Here is a 22,135-nt window from a genome sequence, read left to right on the forward strand (position 1 = left end):
CAGAACGAGGTAGATGGAAAAGGAGGAAAGAGTTGGAATTATTAGTCTTAAAGCCTGTTCTTGTCTTCAGACTATTTCTTAAACCTCCTCCAGGGGTTACCTTTGCTCATACAGGAACCCCGGTGGCATAGGGTTATTCATTGGGCTGTTAACCATAAGGTCAGCAGTTCGAATCCACTAGCCGCTCTGTGGGAGAAAGATGAGGCTTTTCACTCCTGTAAAGAGTTACAGTCTCTGAAACCCACGGGGGGTGATGCTGCCCTGTCCTCTAGGGGGGCTATGAGTTGGGGTGGACTTGATGGCAGTGACTTTGGTTTGTTAGTACATCTGATTCTATACCTTCAGACTGAACCCTCATGATACTTACCCGCCTGTCTAGTCACACACTTTCCCGACACTGGATTAATCTGCTGTCTTGTCTTCTGGGCTAAATAATTACCTGCGAGGGATTTTTCTTCCTTTCCTTGACACACCCGTCTTCTGATCTGGACGATTGGCCTGTCAAGCACTGTCAGTGTAGCTGCCACCATCTGCAGGCCCTCCAGAAAGCCCGCTTGCCGCTACAGGGAAAGCTCCGTGCTCTGGGGCGACCAACCTCCCGAGCCCCGACCCTGACCCTGACACCAGCCAGAGGCCTTGCAGACTGAGAGAGTGCCATTGTCTTGGTTTCCTTTCTTTTTGTGCCCTCTCCGTAAATGGAGTCCAGATGTATGTTGGATGGGGCGGGATGCGTTTTCTGCCCTCCAGGGGGAAAAATCACTGTGACGACGAAGGGCTGGTTCTGAGAAGCCTGGACACTCTTGTGCATTCACCTTTTCCCGTCCAGAAGCCTCAGGGAGAAATGGAGAAGATGTGTACCACACTCCTCACAGCTCTGGGCTTCTACTGCCCAGGAATGGTCACGTTCAAGCTATGGAGCAAATTTCATGAGTCCAGCCTGCCTCCAATGAGCCTCTTGGTGGCCATGGGGAAACTCAGCCGCAGCCAAGGTATGGAGTCCCGTGGTGGAAGCATGAGAGAAGAGAATGGGGCAGTGGGAGGGGGATTGGTAGAGCGCTGTGTGGGTACTAGTCTGTTCTCCTGAGTCAGGTCACTGGACAGCTATCCTCAGAACCATCATAGGTGTGAGGGGCTCAGCCAGAGTCCCTGGGGGCTGAGGGAGCTCAGGAGAGCCAGGGGTGGCACCTTAAGAAACCCATCAGGGTTTGGGACACCGTGGAGCTGGGGAAGAGATCTAGGACTAAGGATGGAGACCCAAACACCAAGCGCACTGCCATCGAGCTGATGCCGACTCATAGCCCTCCTTAGGACAGGGTGGAACCATCCCTGAGTGCCCAAGACGGTAGCTCCTTGTGGGAGTAGAAAATCTTGTCTGTCTCCCGAGAATAAAGATGGAAGGAGGGGGTGAAACTAGCAAGGCCTCCCTTTCCTGCGATGAAATGGTGAGATAGTTTATTGTGCCAGCCTGGCCGATAAACAAATGTGGAATTAATTGAAGGGCGGAGAGATAAATGGCTCGGTGAGCCTCGCCTTTCTTGTCTCTCGCTCTTTGATCATGGGACCAGTGTGCGGCTGCCTTGCTTGTTCTGTGCCTCAATTTGTAAGCTACACTACCTGTGGGATGCCTACCCTATGAACTGTGTCACTGTAATTGAGGCTCTTTTAAGACCCGCCTCGACAGAGAATTGGAATGTACATCTCTGGAGTTGGTGACCTGGCTGATGGTTGGTGACCTGCCTTGCTGTTTGCTGCCTGTGCCGGGATAGCCTAAATCTCTCTACAGTGGACTAACTGGCAGCCCTCAAGACTTGAAGGACTGTCAGTGTCTCACAACTCTCTCACGGGAGTGAGTTGCACTGAGCCATTTGTATTGCTTTATAATTTAGCTGTTCATTTCTTGTATTATCTATCTATCTTTATATATATATATATATATATAATTACTAGCAATCTGATTTTGTCTCTCTAGAGAACCCTAACACAAATGGACACTGCAGGAGGGGTGTTTTCCTTGGGTGCACCGGTGATTTTGACATGACTAGAAGCTTGGAAGCGTAAGAGTAGCAGGATGGGGCAGGGACTCACCAGCCGGTCCACCCCAGGTGACAGTAGTGGCTCCCTTGTCCATGCCACGCCCCTTTCTCAATATGTGTGAAAACAACAACCCACTAAGCCGCACTCCAGGCACAGGACAAATCACAATCCCCGCCCATTGTTGCTCTAAGTTAGAGCTGCCTGAACGGCAGTGAGCTTGCTTAGATCCCTGGTGACATAGCGGGTAAAGCTTCGGGCTGCTCATGGGGGCTCGGAGGGAGGAGGGAGAGTCTGAGCCTGCCACGTGCTGGGAGGGAGAACAATAGGGCAGCCTGCTGCCGTACACACCTGCAGACTAGGAAGCCCGGGAAGCAGTTCTCTCATTTAGCATCGTCAGGTGTTGGAGTTGCCAGGACCTCAGTGAGGTGGGTTTTTAAATTTTATTTTATTGGTTTTGGAGGCGCCCTCTGTTTTCCACTCGTAGCTGGGGTCAGCGGGAGGCAGGGGGAGTCAGCTGGCCTTCTGGGTAGTAGGTGTAAACTGACCCAGAGTGGGGGCGGCTGTACCGCAAGCTCAGAGAGCTGGAGCCCCATAGGGTCACTGTTCTCAGAGGGACTCCAAAGAGCCCTGCCCTTGGGCTCCTTTAGGGACCTTGGATGGGATCAAGTGCTCCTGTGGCAATACCTGGCACTTATATGCCCCGTGAACATCCGTGGCCAAGATGGATTTTCCTGGTAACTCGGTGAGGTCAGTGCATCCAGGAACTGTCATCCTATTTAAGCTGGCGGGAACTGAAGCCTGGAGCATAGAACTCTCTGTCTCCTGGTGGTCCAGCCTCTCTGGAGGCAAAGTTAGGAGGAGAGCCCGCTTCATGACGCGAGTGGGAGGACATGAGTGCCTTTCTTGTGCTCTCCCTTCCAGAGATGGCCACCTATATCGGCTCCACGTGGGAATACATCCTGCGCCTTTTGAGGAAGGCTCAGAGGGAGAATGACATGCTGGCAATATGTCAAGGTGAGGGCCATGAAGGTCAGGCGAAGGTGTTGTCGGGATGGGGAGGAAGGAGAGAAAGGTGGGAAGAGCATGGATCCCAGGAGTCCGGGGAAGAGGGAGCAGGTGGCCTAGAGCCAGGCAGGACATAAGCAGCTGCTCTGCTCCCTCTGCCTTCTCCCTGTCTGGTGTGGGCTGAGGACCAAGCTGGATAGTAATACTGTGGTGGTTACCGCCTCGGCCCTCTTCCCTGTGCCTGCTCTGTGGACCAGGTGCAGGCAGAAGGAGAGCTGGCTGGGGAGACGGTGCCTAGACCCATCTCTACTAGCACGGGGCTCCAGGGGCCTTTTGAGGGTTGACGATGGAAAGACAGTGTCCATGTAGGTGGATTTCCCTCGAGGGGAGGGAAAAGGGCTGGACAGCTTCAACTCCACGTGGCCCTCACAGTGCTCAGCGGGTTGGCCATCAGTGCCCGGAAGTATCTGGAGCTGAGCAATGGAAATGAAGTGATCGAAGCCTCATCGAAGTCATTGTCCATCAAGGCCTGCCAGACCCTACGGGTTCTTTTCAACCGTTGGCCACTGATGAACAATAGCAAGGTAGGAGTGGGAGGGAGCTGGGGGTTGGGGTGGGTGGGATGAAGGAGAAATGTTTGAGTCAAAGGGCATGGTGGCATCTGCTCACTTGGCCTCAGGCTGGCTCCCTAGACTCTTCTAGAAGGACAGGGTGACCTTCCTCAGATTTGTCCTCTCCTTCCCCAGCAAAGGGTACAGTTTCCAGACACTCAACTATCCATCCCGGAATTCATTAATGATGCAATTTTCATTGAATACCTTCTATTTGCTGGGTGCTGTGCTGGACCCTATGAGGCAAAGCCCTCTGAGGGCTTGTCCTGGCTCCCTCCCTGATGGAGGCCAGCTCATTGTGTCTACTTGGACACAGGTGACAGAGCAAGCTCTCCTTGTCATTGGCCACCTCTTCTTCCTCATGCCATCACCCAAGCTCAAGAATCAAGTGAACTGGCTCACACGAAGGTTAATGAGTTTGATGGAGGCAAAACTGAAGCCTGTCTACATTTCTCAGGTGATGGGAATAAGGGTGAGAAGGACATTTAACCAAATCGTTAATGTATTCTATATTCTTTGGGTGGGTAGGGCAAGGGTGGGCAAAGCATGGCCCACAGGCTGAATTCAGCCCAAGATCTGTTTTTGTAAATCACATTTTATTGGAACATGCCCATGCCCATTTATGTAGTCATCACTTATTTGTTATCAGAGTTGAGCAGTTACTAGAGAGATTGTAGATCTGCAAAGTCTAAAATAGTTCTTGTTTGATGTTAACAGAGAAAGCATTTGACCCTTGAGTTAATGCAAACCACGTTCCTTGAGAACCTACTTTATGCCCAACTGGGGAATGGCAATGTTCTTCCTGGAGCAGCTCTCTCCCTCTAGGGGGGAGCGAAATCTATAAGAATTACTACAGTTCAGCATGAACTGTATAAACACAGGCACTATGGCAGTTACATAATCTGTCAACTCGCGGAGGGGTGGAGTCTAGCCTGTCAATCAGGTCACAGCCTCATTTGGAGGCGTGAAGGACAACAATAGCTGACTGGAGCCTACATACACAATATTCCCTGCAAGACATGCCACATGGAGCTAAACTGATGGAGCCAGAGTCCCGGAGCTGGAGGAGCCATGTGAAGACCCATGCCTGTGCTGAGATGCTTCCACCACCACTGGATCCCCAAGACTTTCCACCCGCTGGCCTGTGATCTCCCTGCATTTGAGTCATTGCATGTTCTGTGTGTCTGAAGAGGAATTTATAGATTGGTATCAGACATATGGGCTAATATTGGAGTCATGGACTTGATCTGGGCTGGGCTGGGATGTTTTATTTATATGCAATTTCTCATTGATATAAAGCACTCGCTTACACACATATGAGTGTCTATGAATTTGTTTCTCTAGTCCACCCAGACTATCACAGGTACAGGTGCATATAGACCACCCTGACCATCAACTGCTATTGAGGCAACTCTGCCTCTTGATGACCTGGTGTGTATTGGAGGAGGACTGTGCACCTCTGGGTTTTCAGTGACTGTTTAAAGTAATTTGTAGCTCCGTGAACAGTGATCTTTTTCTGAGGCTCCTCTGGGTAGACCCCAAACTCCAAACATTGGGTTATCAGCCAAAGGTTGGCATGCATGTAGAGAGCAGGACTGTATGGGCGGTTATTGGCTCACAGAGAAGGCTTAGCTCTGCCTACAGGCACTGAATGAAGGTGTGGCAGAGGAGATGCCATTTGAATTGGGCCTTAAACAGCGAGTGAATATTAATCAGGTTGAGAAAGTTGGGGAAGGCATTCAAGGCAGACGAACGAGCTGGAGTGTGGAGAGCCTTTCTCTCAGAGCCAGGAAGGGGAACAACTTTTTGTGTAGCTGAGAAGGGGCTCAAGACGGTAAGAGAAGAGCTGCTCCCGGAACAGGGGGACCCTCACATGAGCTGGGCTCTTGCTGATGTCAGTCGCTGTAGGAGCCCACAAGGACTGGGGGCACAGCCACATGTTCTACCACGGGCATTCCGGAAAGCCGAGGTCCTGTGGGTTGTTGGGAAAATGCTTCATCTGGTGGTTCTCCACCTGTTTTGTGCCTCAGAGCCCTTTGGGAATCTGCTGACACAGACTTCTGCACACAATTCCAGGGAATCACAGCCTCTTTGAGGCTTATCTTTAGCCCTGCTTAAAAAACTCCACTTTAAACAGTTGTTTTAATCTGTAGCTCCATGAACAAGAGGTCTATAAATTAGCCAGGATGGTCGGGAGGGCCGTGGGTTTCACCAAGGCGCAGGAGTTGAGGAGAGAGCAGGTGTTACTTTACGGAAAGAAAAGGTAGTGCCAAAGGGGCAGTGTGACCCAGGAGACCTTCAAGTGAACTCTACAAGTTGGCTAGATGCCTTAGCCTGACCAGGAAGGACTGGGCTTGAGTTGTCCTGAAAAAAGGCCACACAGAGAGAGGTCTGCAAGGGCATTTCTGGGGGGCAATTTGTGTGAGTCTGGGTGCTTTAGAGAACCAAATCCACAGAAACTCATGTATAAGAGAGAGTTTTATACAAAGGTTAAGTGCACATCAAGAAAACATCCCAACCCAGGGCTGCCCAAGCCCACAAGTCCAACATTAACTCATTAACCCATATGTCTAACACCAGTCCACAAAGTCCTCCTCCATCTCATAAAACACATGCAATGATGCCGACTGCAGGAGGAAAGCTGAGTCAGTGAACGTGTAAGCATCTCAGTGCTGGCAGGGGTCTCCAGAGGTCTGCTCCAGCACCCAGGGCTGCATCGGGGTAGGTCCATGTGGCTTCTCCTCAGGGCTGTCTTGTAGGAAGTGAGTCTTGCCAGCTAAAGCAGGGAACTTCTAAGGCAGCTGCACCCTGGTTCGACCATCACAAAGCAAGAGACCCGAGAACATGAAAGGCGAGGCTCACAGAGCCATTTATCCCTCCGCCTTTCAGTTAACCCCACTTGTGTTTATCGGCCAGGTTGGCACAATAACCTAACCACCTCATTATTCATAGGAAATGGCCTGTTGTTACATAGATAATGCTGCCACCTCCCCTTTCTTTTCCTTTTTATTAATAGCATAATTTTAGGGAAAAATTATTTTATTCATGACAAAGAAATGACACAAAATCGGAATCATTAATGTGATTTAGCAGATTTTAAATTCTAGCATTTTTAAATCGTTTTATTGGGGGCTCATACAATTCTGCTCACAATCCATCCATCCATCTATTGTGTCGGGCACATTTGTACATTTGTTACCATCATCATTCTCAAAACATTTGCTTTCTGCTTGAGCCCTTGATATTAGCTCCTCTTTTCCCTCCTCCCTTCTCATTGCCCCCTCCTTCATGAACACTTGATAATTTATAAATTATTATTATTTTCTCATATCTTACACTGTCCAACGTCTCCCTTCATCCACTTTTCTGTTGTCCATCCCCCAAGGAGGAGGTTATATGTAGATCCTTGTAATCAGTTCCCCCTTTCTACCCCACCTTCCCTCCACCCTCCAGGTATCACCACTCACACTACTGGTCCTGAAGGGATAATCCGCCCTGGATTCCCTGTGTTTACAGTTGCTATCTGTACCAATGTTCTAGCCAGATTTGTAAGGTAGAATTGGGATCATGATAGTGGGGGTGAGAGGAAGCATTTAGGAACTAGAGGAAAGTTGTATGTTTCACCGTTGCTACCCTGTACCCTGACTGGCTCATCTCCTCCCAAGGACCCTTCTGTAAGGGGGTGTCCAGTTGCCTACCAATGGACATTGGGTCTCCACTCTGCATTCACTCTCATTTACAATGATATAATTTTTTGTTCTTTGATGCCTGATAACTGATCCCTTCAGCCCCTCGTGATCACACAGGCTGGTGTGCTTCTTCCATGCGGGTTTTGTCGCTTCTGAGCTAGATGGCTGGATGTTTACCTTCATGCCTTTAAGACCCCTGAGGTTATATCTTTTGATAGCTGGGCACCATCAGCTTTCTTAATCACAATTGCTTATGCACCCATTTGTCTTCAGCAATCATGCCGGGAAGGTATGCATCATGGAATGCCAATTTAATAAAGTGTTCTTGCATTGAGTAAGTACTTGAGTGGAGGTCCAATGTCCATCTGCTGCCTTAATATTAAACCTATAAATATATGCATGTAGATCTATTTCCCCACCATCCTATATAAATATATTTACATATGTATATGCCTGTATTTGGACCTCTATAAATACCCTCTGCCTCCTAGTTCTTTCCTCTATTTCCTTTTATTTTCCTCTTGTCCCACTAACATGCTCAGCTTCATTTGGGTTTCAGTAGTTTCTCTCAGTTACATTGCCCTTGCTGAATCCCTACCAGGTCTCTCACATCCTCCTTGCCACTAATTTTGGATCATTTGTTTCTCCCCTATCTCTGGGTTGGTCAACACCACCTCCTTTCCTCCGCTTCCCCCTCTCCCATGTCCCCCTCCTCCACCGAACCATTGGTCCCGTTGTTGTCTCCTCCAGACTGTTCATCAAGCCTATCTAATTTAGATAGATCAGCAGAGATAATAATATGCACCAAAAAAAAAGACATAGCAAGACAAACCGACAAAAGAGAACACAACGATGTCAACAAAGAAAACCAATGACTCAGAAAAGAATAAATTAATTAATTAAAAAAAAGAAAAGAAAAAAATGTAAAAAAATTTTTAAAGAAAGAAAAACCTATAAATAGATCAAGGTCTGATTTTTTACCTTGAGGTATGTCCTCCAGTCAAGTCAAGTCTGATGGGGTGCCACACTCTGGCCCCAAAGTCTATCCTTTGCACTCCCCCTGGAGCCCCCTGCTATGACCCCCCTCCTTGCTCTGTTGCACACTTTTAGTGTTTGCCTCGGTGTCGTGGGGTCAGTCCCGACCAGTCCTGACACTGAGTCTCCAGTGTTGTCTCCCATAGGGCCATGGGTCAGTGAGGGATGTCGTGTCTCATAGTGGGATCAAACATATGGTCCACTCTGCATTGGCTGTTCGGAGCGGGGATATTGTCCTCCAGGCCTGGTGGTCCAGGATGTGCTCCACTCTCTCTTCCTCCCCATTCATTTGCTCCCATGTGCTCTGATCAGACAGGTCCCTCTTCCCTAGCTGCAGCTTCAGTGTCGTCCTCTAAAGAAAATTCTTCTGGGCAGAGGGGCAGTTGTCCACCTAACTGGTATTGGGGCCCAGACATCAGGCCCCTCCACTGGCTCCCCTCTCCATGCCAGCACACTGCATTCATACCTTGGAGCACCAGATTTAAGCCTGGACTCTCTTTCCCTGTGGAGACACAAATGATACCCTCCCCTTGGGTGGGTCAGTGCCCTATTCCCTCGCCACAGATCTCTCCTTTTTCTCCTCCTTTTTAGTTGGTTAATATATGTACCCCTGGAGTTGGTCTGGCCCCTTCCATACCACCTGGACCTCACCCCTGGAGTGTTTGTATACAGTAGTAGCTTTTTCCCTGTGGCCCTTTTGAATTTTTCTTTTCCTTTTTTTAATATACCTACTTCAGCAGATTCATGTTGTACTTGTCCTTTTGGGCTTGGCTTACTTCACTTAGCATAATTTCCTCCAGTTCTTCCCATGTGGTGATACACTTCATGCGTTCATCACTGCTTTTTAGCAATGCATTCGGCTGTTGATGGAAATTTGGGTTGTTTCCAACTCCTTGAAATTGTGAACTGTGCCGCGATGAACATTGGAGCAAAGATGTCTGGCCGTGGTTTGTTTCTTGCCTCTTCTGGATATATGCCCAGTAGGGGGATTGCTGGGTCGTATGGTAACTCAATTTCCATCTGTTTCAGAAATTGCCAAATCGATTTCCATAGTGGCTGTTCATACCTACAGGTCCACCAGCAGTGGATGAGAGTTCCTGTCTCACCACAGCCCCTTCAACACTTTGTTGCTTTCTGATTTTTTGAATTGGCCTATCTTTCAGGGTGTTAGGTGGTATCTGATAGTTGTTTTAATTTGCATTTCTTTCATGGCTAATGATCGGGGAACATTTTCTCATATGTTTATTGGTCATTCAGATTTCAGATTCTGTGAAACTTCTGTTCAGGTCCTTTGCCCACCTCCTCAGTGGGCAGTTAGTTTTTCTCTTATTGTAAGCTTGCAAAGTATTGTAGATTTTAGTAATAAGGCCTTTGTCTGATGTGTCATTGCTTAAGATGTTTTCCCAGTCCGTGGCTCTCTTATTACTGTCTTGTTGAATTCGTTTTATGTACACAGGTGTTTTATCTTCAGTTTTTCCCACTTGTCTATTTGTGATTCCTCTGTATCCTTCTCTATTTCTGATAGCCTTTGTATTTCCTGTTCCAAGGTTCTCAGGTTTGTCCCAATTTCCTCATTAATGGCCCTAATTGTTTGGGGTTTTATCTCAAGGTCTGTGATCCACATTGAGTTTATTTTTGTGCATGGAGTGAGGTAAGGATCTTGCTTCATTTTTCTGCAGGTAGATATTCATTTTTTCCAGCACCATTTATTAAAGAGGTCATCTGCTTCCCATGTGATATTTTTTGGGCCCTTATCAAAGATCAGTTGCCTGTGTGCTGATGTTTTTATTTCTGGGTCTTCAGCTCTTTTCCATTGGTCTGAATATCTGTCATTATACCAGGACCACACTGTTTTGACTACTGTGGCCATATAGTACGTGTTAAACTCAGATAGAGCAAACCCTCTCATTGTGTCCTTCTTCTTGAGGAGTTCTCTGCTAATTCTGGGCTTCGTCCCCCTCCATATGAAGTTGGTAATCAGTTTTTCCAGTTCTTTGAAGAAGGATGGTGGTATTCTTATCGGAATAGCATTGAACTTATATGCTGCCTTGGGCAGGTATTCCTTTTTTTTAACCTAATTTAATACTAGATGATTTATTTTTCTTTAATTCTTTTTTTAAAACAATTTATTGGGGCTCATACAACTCTTATCACAGTTCATACATATACATACATCAATTGTATAAAGCACATCTGTACAGTCTTTGCCCTAATCATTTTTCCCCCTCTTTTCTTCTTTTACATTTTATTAGGGACTCATACAACTCTTATCACCATCCATACATATACATACATCAATTGTATAAAGCACATCCATTCATTCCCTGCCCCAATCATTCTCAAAGCATTTGCTCTCCACTTAAGCCCCTTGCATCAGGTCCTCTTTTTTTCCCCCCTCCCTCCCCTTCCCCCCTCCCTCATGTGCCCTTGGTAATTTATACATCATTATTTTGTCATATCTTGCCCTATCCGGAGTCTCCCCTCCCCCCCTTCTCTGCCGTCCATCTCCCAGGGAGGAGGTCACATGTGGATCCTTGTAATCGGTTCCCCCTTTCCAACCCACTCACCCTCCACTCTCCCAGCATCGCCCCTCACACCCTTGGTCCTGAAGGTATCCTCCACCCTGGATTCCATGTACCTCCAGCCCTCATATGTACCAGTGTACATCCTCAGTCCTATCCAGCCCTGCAAGGTAGAATTCGGATCATGGTAGTTGGGGAGGAAACATCCAGGATCTGGGGGAAAGCTGTGTTTTTCATCGGTACTACCTCGCACCCTAATTAACCCATCTCCTCTCCTAAACCCCTCTATGAGGGGATCTCCATTGGCCGACAAATGGGCCTTGGGTCTCCACTCTGCACTTCCCCCTTCATTTAATATGGTATATATATACATATACACATATATACACATACATACACACACTTATATCGTTGTTGTTTTTTTTTGCATGATGCCTTATACCTGGTCCCTTAGCACCTCGTGATCGCACTGGCCGGTGTGCTTCTTCCATGTGGGCTTTTTTGCTTCTGAGCTTGATGGCCGCTTGTTCACCTTCAAGCCTTTAAGACCCCAGACACTATCTCTTTTGATAGCTGGGCACCATCAGCTTTCTTCACTACATTTGCTTATGCACCCATTTGTCTTCAGCGATCCTATCATGGAGGTGTGCAGTCAATGATATGATTTTTTGTTCTTTGATGCCTGGTAACTGATCCCTTTGGGACCACTCGATCACACAGGCTGGTGTGTTCTTCCATGTGGACTTTGTTGCTTCTGAGCTAGATGGCCGCTTGTTTTTCTTCAAGCCTTTAAGACCCCAGTCACTATCTCTTTTGATAGCCGGGCACCATCAGCTTTTTTCACCACATTTACTTGTTCACCCCCTTTGGCTCCAGCCGTTGTGTCGGGAGAGTGAGCATCATAGAGTTCCAATTTAATAAAAGAAGGTATTCATGCATTGAGGGAGTGTTTGAGTAGAGGCCCAAGGTCCTTCCATGGGCAGGTATTCTTTTTCTTAACACAGTTTTATTGACGCTTCGTCAACATATCATACAATTAATTTTTCTAGCATTCTTTTCTAAAAAATTTTATTGTGATAAAAATATTCATTTACATGCATAAATATGCACATACAAAAATAACTGCCAAGTCATTACAGTTTAACGTACAATTTGGTGACATTGATTACATCCATCATGTTGTGCAATTGCGTCACCCCTGTCCTTTCCCAGATTGTCCCATCACCATTCACAGAAAGTCAGTGTCCTCTACCTCTAGTAGCTGCTCATAAACTTATGTCTGCATGCGTTGGCTTATTCTAGATGTTTCATCTAAGTGGGATCATATAATATCTGCCCTTTGGGACTGACTATTTGACTGAGTGCAATGTTTTCATGGTTTTTCTAAAATGTAACATGTCCCAAGACTGCATTTTTTGGGGGGGAGAAGGACTTCATTTCTCTTTTGCTGATCCATTCATCTTGGACAAAGATTCTCAACCAAAGCAGATTCTGGTGCAGCTGTTTTCTTGTTACATATTGTTGAGTTGTTTCTGACCCATGGCAACCCCACATGTGCAGAGTAGGGCTGGTGCCCGGGGTCTTCAAGACTGTGACCTGCCGGAAGCAGATGGCCAGGTCTATCTTACGAAGTGCCTTGGGGAGGGTTGAATATGCCATCACTTGGTTTTGGGTTAGTAATGGAGCGTGACAGGTAGCGACCCTATAGAACAGAGAAGAACCACTCTAAAGGGTTTCCAAGACCGCTCTTTACAGAAGCGTGTTGCCAGATCTTTTTTCTGTGAAGACATTGGTGGGTTTGAACTGCTAACCTTTGGGCCAGCAGTTGAGTGCTAACCCTCCTGTGCCACCAGGGTTCCTCAAACCATGCACACCATCCAGAACACCCAGACTCTGGGGAACATAAACCAAAGAACAGCATGACTCCTTCGGGGATGATTTGACAGCTCCCTGGACAATAAAGACACTTGGGCAAATACAGGCACTCCCGTAGGAGCCTGTCTATCCATGCTGAAGAGGAACTTGGCCTTGCTTGCTCACAGACCTTGGCAAATACCGCTTGTCCTTACAGTAGCCCTGAAAGTGGATTGTGGTAGCACGGGAATGTCCTGAGGATATTTGTCCAGGTGGAATGATCTAGAAATGTCAGTTAGAGTAGGTCACTTGAGAGCAGTTGGTCTACTCAATGTGCCGTCATGAAAAAGAAACAGATGGCATCTGATTGACAAGAAGTGAAATGGTCTCTATTTCCAGGTAACACAATCATCTATTTAGAAAATAAAATGAAACAAAAGACAAAACAAAACCAAAAATACCCTAATAAGTCAATTCAGCAACATTGCAAGATACAAAATCAAGATACAGAAACAGATGTATTTCTATTTATCAGCTATGAGCAACTCCACGTTGAAATTTTATGATACAATTTGAATTTTAAAAATGAAATTGAATTATAAAAATCTCATTTCAATAGCATAAAACAAATATAAAATCTGGAGAAATTAAGTAGACCTGAATACTGGAAACTGCAAGTCACTTCTGAGGGAAATTTTTACCTAAATAGAAATGATGATGGCAACATATGTACAAATATGCTCAATATAATTGATGTATGGATTGTTATAAGAGCTATAAGAGCCCCCAATAAAATGATCTTAAGAAAAGAAAGGGAAAAAAAAGACCTAAATAAATGGCGTGTGTTCATGGTTCAGACTCAATATTGCTAAAATACTAGTTTTTCTCAAATTGATCTGTAGGTTTAATCCACGCCTAACCAAAATGTCACCAGGCTTTTGTAAACAATAGAAATGGACAAGATGACTCTAAAATTCCTGTGGAAATGCAAAGCCTTGGAGCAGCCAAAACGATTTAGAAAAAGAACACAACTTATGATACAACAACAATGAAGACAGTGGGATCTTGGCATCAAAATAGACAAAGAGATCCATCACTAAATAGAATCCAAAAACAGACCTGCCGAAGTAGTATGACATTGATTTGGAAAAGAAACTAAGGTGATTCATTGAAGAAAGTATAATCTATTCAACACATGGTCCTAGAACATTTGAATATGCATATGCAATGTATGCGTCACTGAAATGCCAGTGATGGGGTCTTCGCCTGGTGATCAACCATTTAAGGAGCAGCGATTGATCTCTCCCATCCAGGGGAAAGAAAAGAGACAGGAATAAAAAGACACATGGAAACGATGAGTCCACTGGACTAATGGACCACCCAAGCATCCGTCTCCACAACCCTGAGATCGGAAGTCCCGGATAGTGCCAGCGACAGCCAAGTGCTCTGAGAAGTGTCACATCAGAAGGTCCTGGATATGGTGGGAGGAAAATGTGGGCTCGAACTCAGCAATCATAAAAGAAGTCAGATTTACTGGCCACATAGAGATCGAAGGGTCCCCAAGGATATGGCCTACACTGTAAGGTCTAGAGCGGGACTCATCCCTGTGTTAGAAGAATCAGCCATTTCAGGTCAAAAGGGCAGCAGTTTCCAAAGGACAAAGTTCAGAGGGTTGGGAAAGAAGGAGAAATGGAAACCAGAAACACAGGAAGGAAGTGAGATAAGTGATGGTACGTTGAAGGACTGCAGTGGATGAGCTGAAACAAAATATATATGATAAACGTTTTAAGTAATTAACCTAAGTGGATCATGGACTTAAATGTTAACCTGAAAACCACGACAGTTCCAGGTGAAAACTTAGGGGAAATTTGAATTAGGCAAAGATTTCCTAGATAAAACACTAATAACGCAAGCTGTTAATGAAAAACATGGATACATTAGACTTCATCAAAAGGAACAACTTCTCCTGGAAAAATACCATTAAGAGAATGGAAAACAAACCCCAGGGTAGGAGAAAACATTTGCAAGTCACATGTGTCCCAAACAAACTGAACTCACTGCCATGAAGTCAAGGCCGGTTCAGAGACCCGTTAGGACAGGGTGGAGCTGCCTCTCTAAGGGAGTAGAAAGGCCTTGTAGGTAGCTGCCCCACTGTAACCATCCCCCTACCAGGGCTCTTACTCATATATATCTTGGGGATATATAAAGAACTCTCAATATTTGACTTAAAAATTGCCTTTCAAACCAGGTAAAAGCATTTTAAATTTTTCATTGTGAATTAAGTGAAGGTTTATAGAGCAAAGCAAATCAACAGTTTTACATTCAACAATTCCTATAGACTTTGTTCCAACCAATCCATTGCAATCTCAGTGTACCATTACTTCTCCCACTTTCTCTCTGTTCCCTGCTTCCATTCTTCTTTCTTAACCCTGTTGAACTTTGTCCTTGGGTCACGGCGGCCCTTTAGACCTTAAATGGTTGATTATTCCAACACGGGTGAATTCCGTTCCAGACCTGACGGCTGACTACAAGCCATTTCCTTGGGGGTCCCAGCAGTCTATTTGACCAGTAAACCTGGCCTCCTTTATGATTTTTAGTTCTGTTTCAGATTTTTCTCCCACTCTGTCTAGGACCTTCTGACGTGATTCATTGCAGTGCAGTTGGCTGTAGCTGGACACCATCTAGTACTTCTGATCTCAGGTTGTGGAGACTGATGTCTGTGTGCTCGATTAGTCCACAGGACGAGTTGTTTCTATCTATCTTTCCATTTTCCTCCTTCACCTTTCCTCCAGACACTACTCACCAAAGTAGGAGGTAGAACATTGTGATTTTGAACTATCAGCACAAAAAAAGAATGGGAACACATACGTCACCAAATAAGATATACGAGGGGCAGATTCGCGCATGAAAAGTAGCTCACCACCATCTAGACATTAGGAAAGTGGAAGTTAAATCATGCTAAGATAGCACTGCCCATCTATTTGAATGAAACTGGCACAACCACTTTGGAAAGGCCTCAGAGTTAAGCGGCAGATCTGCAGTGGCCACAGGACCAAAGGCACTAGAAGGTAGGAGGGTGGCACTACAAAGAAGCAACAGGAAACTGTTGGGGATAATGGATATGCTCATTATCTTAGCTGTGGTCATAATTTCACAGATATATATGTATATATATATATATATATATATATATGTTTGTCAAAATGTAGTAAACTGTACACTTTCAATATGTGCAGCTTATCATATGTCACTTACATTCAAGCAAGCTGCTAAAAAATCCCAGGGCTTGTTTCTCCCTGTGCAAACGGGTCATGCTAAGCCCTCCCTCTGGGCTTTCAGATCAACAGTACAAGCAGTTCACAAAGCAATTGACTCCACCAGGCAAATAAGTATTCAGGTTTTTAACCTTGGTTTTCATTACTTTGAAGTCTGAGAACAATACAACCAGCTCTGGCTTTGCCATTGCGTATTTACCAGCAGTATGGGGTTTCCCTCAAAGTTCCTACCCAATTGGCGGGATCATTTGGAAATCCAGGTAGTTTCTTGGGCTAGGCCCGAAGGACAAGTCCTGGTCGTATTAGATCGGGAAGAAATCACCTTTGAGTCTCCCATGCCAAGGTCCGAGCACGGGTATGAGATGTTCTTGGCGGGACCCATTCTTGAAGAGAGCTCTGAGCAGAGGGACCCTGACCTTGCTCTTGTTCTCACAGTGTATTTACAAACTTTTGGGTGCTCTGGCTGTCAGTGGCAGCGGCGGGATAAACTTGGCCTCACAACTGGAAAACATTGTAGGCATGCTGTTCAAACAGGTGAGTGTGGTGGGGCCAGAAGGATCCTGTGTTAAGTCTTTCACTCTCTGGAGAGGATAGACAGCCTTCCCAGTCCAGCCAGGTCACACACTCCCACACAGCACAGGTGTTTAAACCTGGTGACCCTAAACACACACACCTCAGACTTGCTCTGCATGGGCAACTCTCGGGTTCTGAGCACAGACTGAGCTGTTTTTTGTGAGGCACAGTGGACACGTCTCAGTGTCTTGGGGCCACAGGTCTTTTCTGTTCCTCCTAATCTCTGGGGAAAGGGCAAGACGTTCTAGCTGCTCCCACCCTGCCTCTGGGAAATGCCAGGTCTTCGCTGCTGCAGCCTGGACTAAGAGAAGACAACTGGGCATTTTATAGGAGACGAATACATTCCACATCTTTAACTTGTTGGTCCCTTGTCTTTTTCCCTTTGGGGCTGGGAATGTGGACCTCTGCTCTTCTGTGGTCAAGCCCAGCACTCTTCCTGGCTCCCTGTTCCCATCTACAGCCAGGGACGCTGGCTTGGTGCCTCCCAGGACTGATGTTCCTGGTTTCCTCTCAGGTGAGTGAAAAAGTCAACAACTCAGATCCTCACGCAGTGCAGAACTACAGCTTCGCCCTGAAGGCTTTCTATACCCTGAGTAAGTGAACTCGTTTCCCTCGTCCAGGCCCTGGGAGAACTCAGGATCACTTTGTCTCTTCCTGGATTGCAGTGGGGTAGGGGCTTAGTTTCTCTTAGGCAGTGAGTGTGGGTCTTCCATGAAACCATGCCATCCGTGAATACCAGAGAGGTTTATGTGAAACTTGCCTGAAATTAAATTAATTTTGAAGGGCATCAACATTGGTCTGCCCACATCTCTTTGGTTCCCACTTCTTTGACCTGTGATTGACTTCTCTTTCTCCGTGGTGATTCCACAGTTCAGAAAGGCGATGGTGAGAGGTGCGAACCAATGTCAGGGGCGGGCATGGCAGGGGTGGGGTTGGGGGATGGACACATGGTAGGGCCGGGGAAGGAAACATAAGGGGTCCCATGCTTGGCTCCTGGTAAGTGCTGGACAAACACTGGGTCTCTTTTTTCCACCTTCCTTTTCTCGATTCCAATGTATCCTGGTGGCACGATGGTTACGTTCTTGGCTGCTAACCAAATGGCCAGCAGTTTTGAGTCCTCTTGCAGCCCTATCAGAGAACAGACCTGGTCATCCGATCTATTCTGTCGTCTAGGGTCCTAAATTTATACAGCCTATGGGGTCCGTGATGCTAGACAGATGCTTTACTACAACCCATCTCCTACCACTCAAACACATTCCTTGTATTTATGCCTCTGATAGCCAAGTTATACACCGAAGAGATAGTGACCTTCCTGCAAGAAGCACTGAAGTCCCGGGAGCCAATCAGATTACCAACAGCTCTCACAATCTTCAAGTGTGTCTTCTGGGAAGGTCAGTGGGAACGGGGTCCTGGGCTTTAGGATTTGATCTTCATTCCTAGGAGATCTCCTGCTTTTGGGAATCGAGCGCACTGGTTAAAAGGACGCTTTGTAGAACTAAACTGTGTGGGTTTAAATCTTGACTTGCTTCTTTCTTACTAATGAGCAAATTACTTTGAGTTTGGACCTCTATTTGGTAAGTGGAAACAGAAACAGTGCCTACCTTGAAGGTTTGTTTGTTTTTTAAAGAAGAGCTGGTGTCTTTGTTGGGGAAGCATTGGACTGCTTACTGCAAAATCGGTGGTTCAAACCCTCCAGCCATTCTGTGGGAGAAAGAAAGGCTATTTACAATGGGTTGTTTTTTGGTTTTAAGGTGGTTTTTTTTGAGGGGGGGGCGGTGGTGTTCTCTGGGTGCTGAAAATGGTTTACCTCCTTAGCTGCTAAGTGATAGAGGTTCAAGTCCACCTAGAGACAAATCTGAAGAAAGGCCTGGTGGTCTATAAGGGTAAGTAAAAAAGTCTTGCAATGAGACACCAAAGTATGAACTCATTTTTCTAGACGTGCCCTCCATCTAGGTCTACAGATTTCTGAATGTGGTGTTTCCATCTCGCTAACCCTTCCCTACAGGGCTCTGTGCTCTTTGATTTACATGAAATCAAAGCAGCAGCTTTGGCCTCCTTAAAGGATTGGAGTCATGTTCCTTTGAAATGGTCTTTGAATTTTAGCAATGAAAAGAAGTCTGCAGGGGCAAAACCAGGGCTGTAGGGTAAATGGGGTAGCAGGGTAAGGTTTTCCAACAGAATTCTTGCAGGACCGCCTTTGCTACCCTCCAAGAATGAGCAAAGCCTTATAATGAAAAACAAAATCCTTGACTCAACCTTCCTGGCCTTTTTCTCACCAATGTAGTTTCCAATTCTCTTACAGCCTCTTCGTGATAAGACCCCATGGTTGTCGTTGCCCTTCAAAATCCACAAAAATCAAATGATGGCCATAGCTTTTGGAGCTGACCTCTCTGCTCTGAATTCATCTTTGAGGTCTTCCTGATCACCCTTAGAACACTTGGTCCATCTGGAAACTGTTATTTGATGAGGTCACCTTTCCTGTAAACTTGTTGCAAACGTCCATGATTTGGGGAGATGCTCATTAAAAGTCAGCTATTAGCCTTGATTGCAAACACAGAAAAATAGAAAGTCCTTTTCTTGGAAGGCCCCCTGACGAGTCCAACCGAAGCCCGTGTATTACTGGGAGGACTGCCGCCCTCTGGTTGCAGACCCACATTTAGATACATTTTCTTTGGAAGCAGGTGGTGCAAGCACAAACTGGGACTGTCTACTTCCACAAGGGCAGTTCTCCCCTGGCCTGTAGGGTTGCTATGAGCCGGAATTGACTTGATGGTACTAAGCTTAGTTTGAAGTTTTTGGTTTATTGTTTGGCTGACAATTGAGCCACTGGGTAAGGGCAATTCCAGACATGAAGGGGGACTGAGAACCAGAGTCTTAGACGTTCCAACAGTCTCCATCTGAACAGCAAGCCTGACTTCTGTTAGATGTTGAGTTTTAGTCCACATTTCTCTCCCACTCTATCCAAGACCTTTGAAATGCCCTTTCAGAGCCAGTGGTAGTGAAAGCTGGGCACCATCTCGTTCCTCTGATCTCAGGGCCTTGATGCTCATGCGGTCCATTCGTCCATTGGACTAAATGTTTCCATGTGTCTTTGCTTGACTTTCATGAATCTTCTTTCATCTGGACAGGGAGAAACCAATAATTTCACCCTTATATGGCTGCTCACAAGTCTTTAAAACCTGTTATTATTGACAAAAGCAGGGTGTAGAATATTGCCTTTGTGGACTATATTTTATCAATTGACCGTGGGGTTATACCAATCTATTATAGTCTTGATTGCCCAGACTCAGCAACTCATTCCCTCAAGGTTACATTTGGTTATATCCAAGATAGTTTCATAACTTTACCCAGGATATGCTCCACCCCATTCATGGATATATTTGCATCAAAGATACATAGCCAACCCTTTATACTTTTGTGAGTATACTCCCAGACTCCTTACCACACCCACTGAGCCTGCATGTCAATCCAAGTACCTACTTATAGATCCCTTTATTATAGGATTGTGTATGTAAGTGTTTACCTCGACTGCCTTGAACTCTTGCACTCCCCCCAGTGTGTTCCCCAGCCTCTAATATTGTTTTTACCAAACCCTCTCTGTTGTAAATGAACGGAGCCACAGAGGAATGGAATTAATCTGTCAAAGAGCATAGGGCTACAGCTCGCTCAGGCATGTACCAAGGAACTGAGCTGTGTCCTTTCTATTTATTCATGGTCAAGTTTAGGAATAAGTGACTGGTTACATTTACTCAAATTATTTTTAAGTCTAAAAAATGACTTTTTCAAAACTCCATTATCTACGAAAACAAGTCATCTGGTGCTGTAAATATACAACCTATAAAGCAAAGAACAAAGACCAAACAAACACCAGGAATCACACACACACACACACACACACACACACACACACACACGGAATGTTTGCATTTCCTTGAGCATCAACATGATCCCTTGGCAGAACATGCTGACCTGAATGTGCATCCTTAAAGCCTTGATTTATATCCAAGTTCTAGCCATATTCCGGCTACACCGCTCTTATTGTATATTGCTTTCCCCTTTACCCAAGTTAACCTGTAGCCAGTGACAGTGTTTTAAGATCAGGAAGTGAATGGCCGTTTACTTAAAAAATTTTAAAAAAACACATAGTGTTTTGCTTATCCAGAGCCTATTTTTCCATATAAAGTTAGGGACTCATTTTTCTACCTCTTTAAGGAACAATGTTGGAATCTGGATCAGGATTGCAGTGTATTTGCAGACTGCTTTAAGTACTACTGTTATTTTCACTATGCTAAGTCTTCCTATCCACAAGTATGATGTATTCTTCAATTTCTGTAGGTCTCTTGTTCGAAGTAATGTTTATAATTTTCTTTATATAGGTCTTTTAACTCCCTGATTAGGTTTATTCCTAAGTATTTCATTTTGGGGGGTGGTTATTGTCAATGGTGTTGTTTTATTAATTTTCTTTTGAGAGCTTTCTTTGTCAATATAAGGGAATCCTATTGACTTTTGTATGATGATATTGTGCCTTGCCGTCTTGATGGTACTTTTGATTAATTCCAATGATTATCTTCCTGAGCCTTTCTGTGTATAGGATCCATACCATCTGCAAAATAGAATTTTTCTTCTTCATTGCTAATTTGGATGTCTTTAATTTCCCTGTATTACAGTCCTGGCTAAGACTTTCAGCATAATATTGAATGTTGTTGTTAGGTGATGTCAGATCAGTTCCAACTCACAGCAGTCCTATGTTCAACGTAACAGAACATCAACTGGTTCTGGGCCGTTTTTACACCTGTTCTCATGTTTGGGCCCACATTGAAAGGGAGTGGTGATAAATGCATCTTTGTTTGGTTCCCATTTGCAAGAAGAATGCTTTCAGTTTCTCGCCATTGAGAAAGTCAGCCATTGGTTTTGTATATAAGCTCATAATGATGTTGAGGATTTTCTTTTCTGTTCCTATTTTGTTGGGTGTTTTAAAAATCAGGAATAGGAGTTTGAATTTTGCCAAATGCCTTTTCTGCATTGATCAATATGATCCCGTGGTTCTTTTCCTTTGTTTTATTTGTGTGGTGGATTGTTCATTGTTTTTCTAATGTTGAACCATCCTTGCACACCTGGCATGAATTCCATTAGGTCATGATGTATTATTATTATTTTATATGGCTGGTTTCTATTGGCCAGGGTTTTGGTGTTTGTGTTCATGAAGATTATTGGCCTATAATTTTCTTTTTAGTGATATCTTTGCTTTATTTCTGTAACAGGCTTATGTTTGCTCCATAAAATGAATTTGGGTTTTCCATCCTTTCTGGAGTGGTTTGATTAGAATGGATGTCTAGTCTTCTATGAATGATTTGTAGACATCATATGTCTGTCTTCCTTCTTATGTCTCCTACAGCACTAGAGATGAGATAGAGGTGGCCCCACCATGTCTCTGCCTTTCCTCTAGTGCCTCAGGAAGCGGTCCGAGCCCAGATTTAGTTGATAATAGCCTGATCAATTTACTCTTTATTACAGGTCAATTCTACTTGTGTTCATGT

At 45.2% G+C, this 22,135-nt stretch overlaps 1 protein-coding gene across 1 annotated transcript in view; it reads left to right on the forward strand.

Annotated features, from left to right (window-relative positions):
• The first annotated feature begins 841 nt into the window (after positions 1-841).
• LOC142451683 (maestro heat-like repeat-containing protein family member 1) overlaps positions 842-22,135 on the forward strand; it is an 82,938-nt gene continuing 61,644 nt past the window's right edge. The window contains 5 exon segments of the mRNA XM_075553390.1: positions 842-989; positions 2,956-3,048; positions 3,472-3,623; positions 16,461-16,559; positions 17,113-17,191. Of these exon segments, the coding sequence (XP_075409505.1) occupies positions 842-989; positions 2,956-3,048; positions 3,472-3,623; positions 16,461-16,559; positions 17,113-17,191 (571 nt within the window).

The sequence above is a fragment of the Tenrec ecaudatus genome, chromosome 6, assembly GCF_050624435.1.
Source record: "Tenrec ecaudatus isolate mTenEca1 chromosome 6, mTenEca1.hap1, whole genome shotgun sequence".
NCBI lineage: Eukaryota > Metazoa > Chordata > Mammalia > Afrosoricida > Tenrecidae > Tenrec > Tenrec ecaudatus.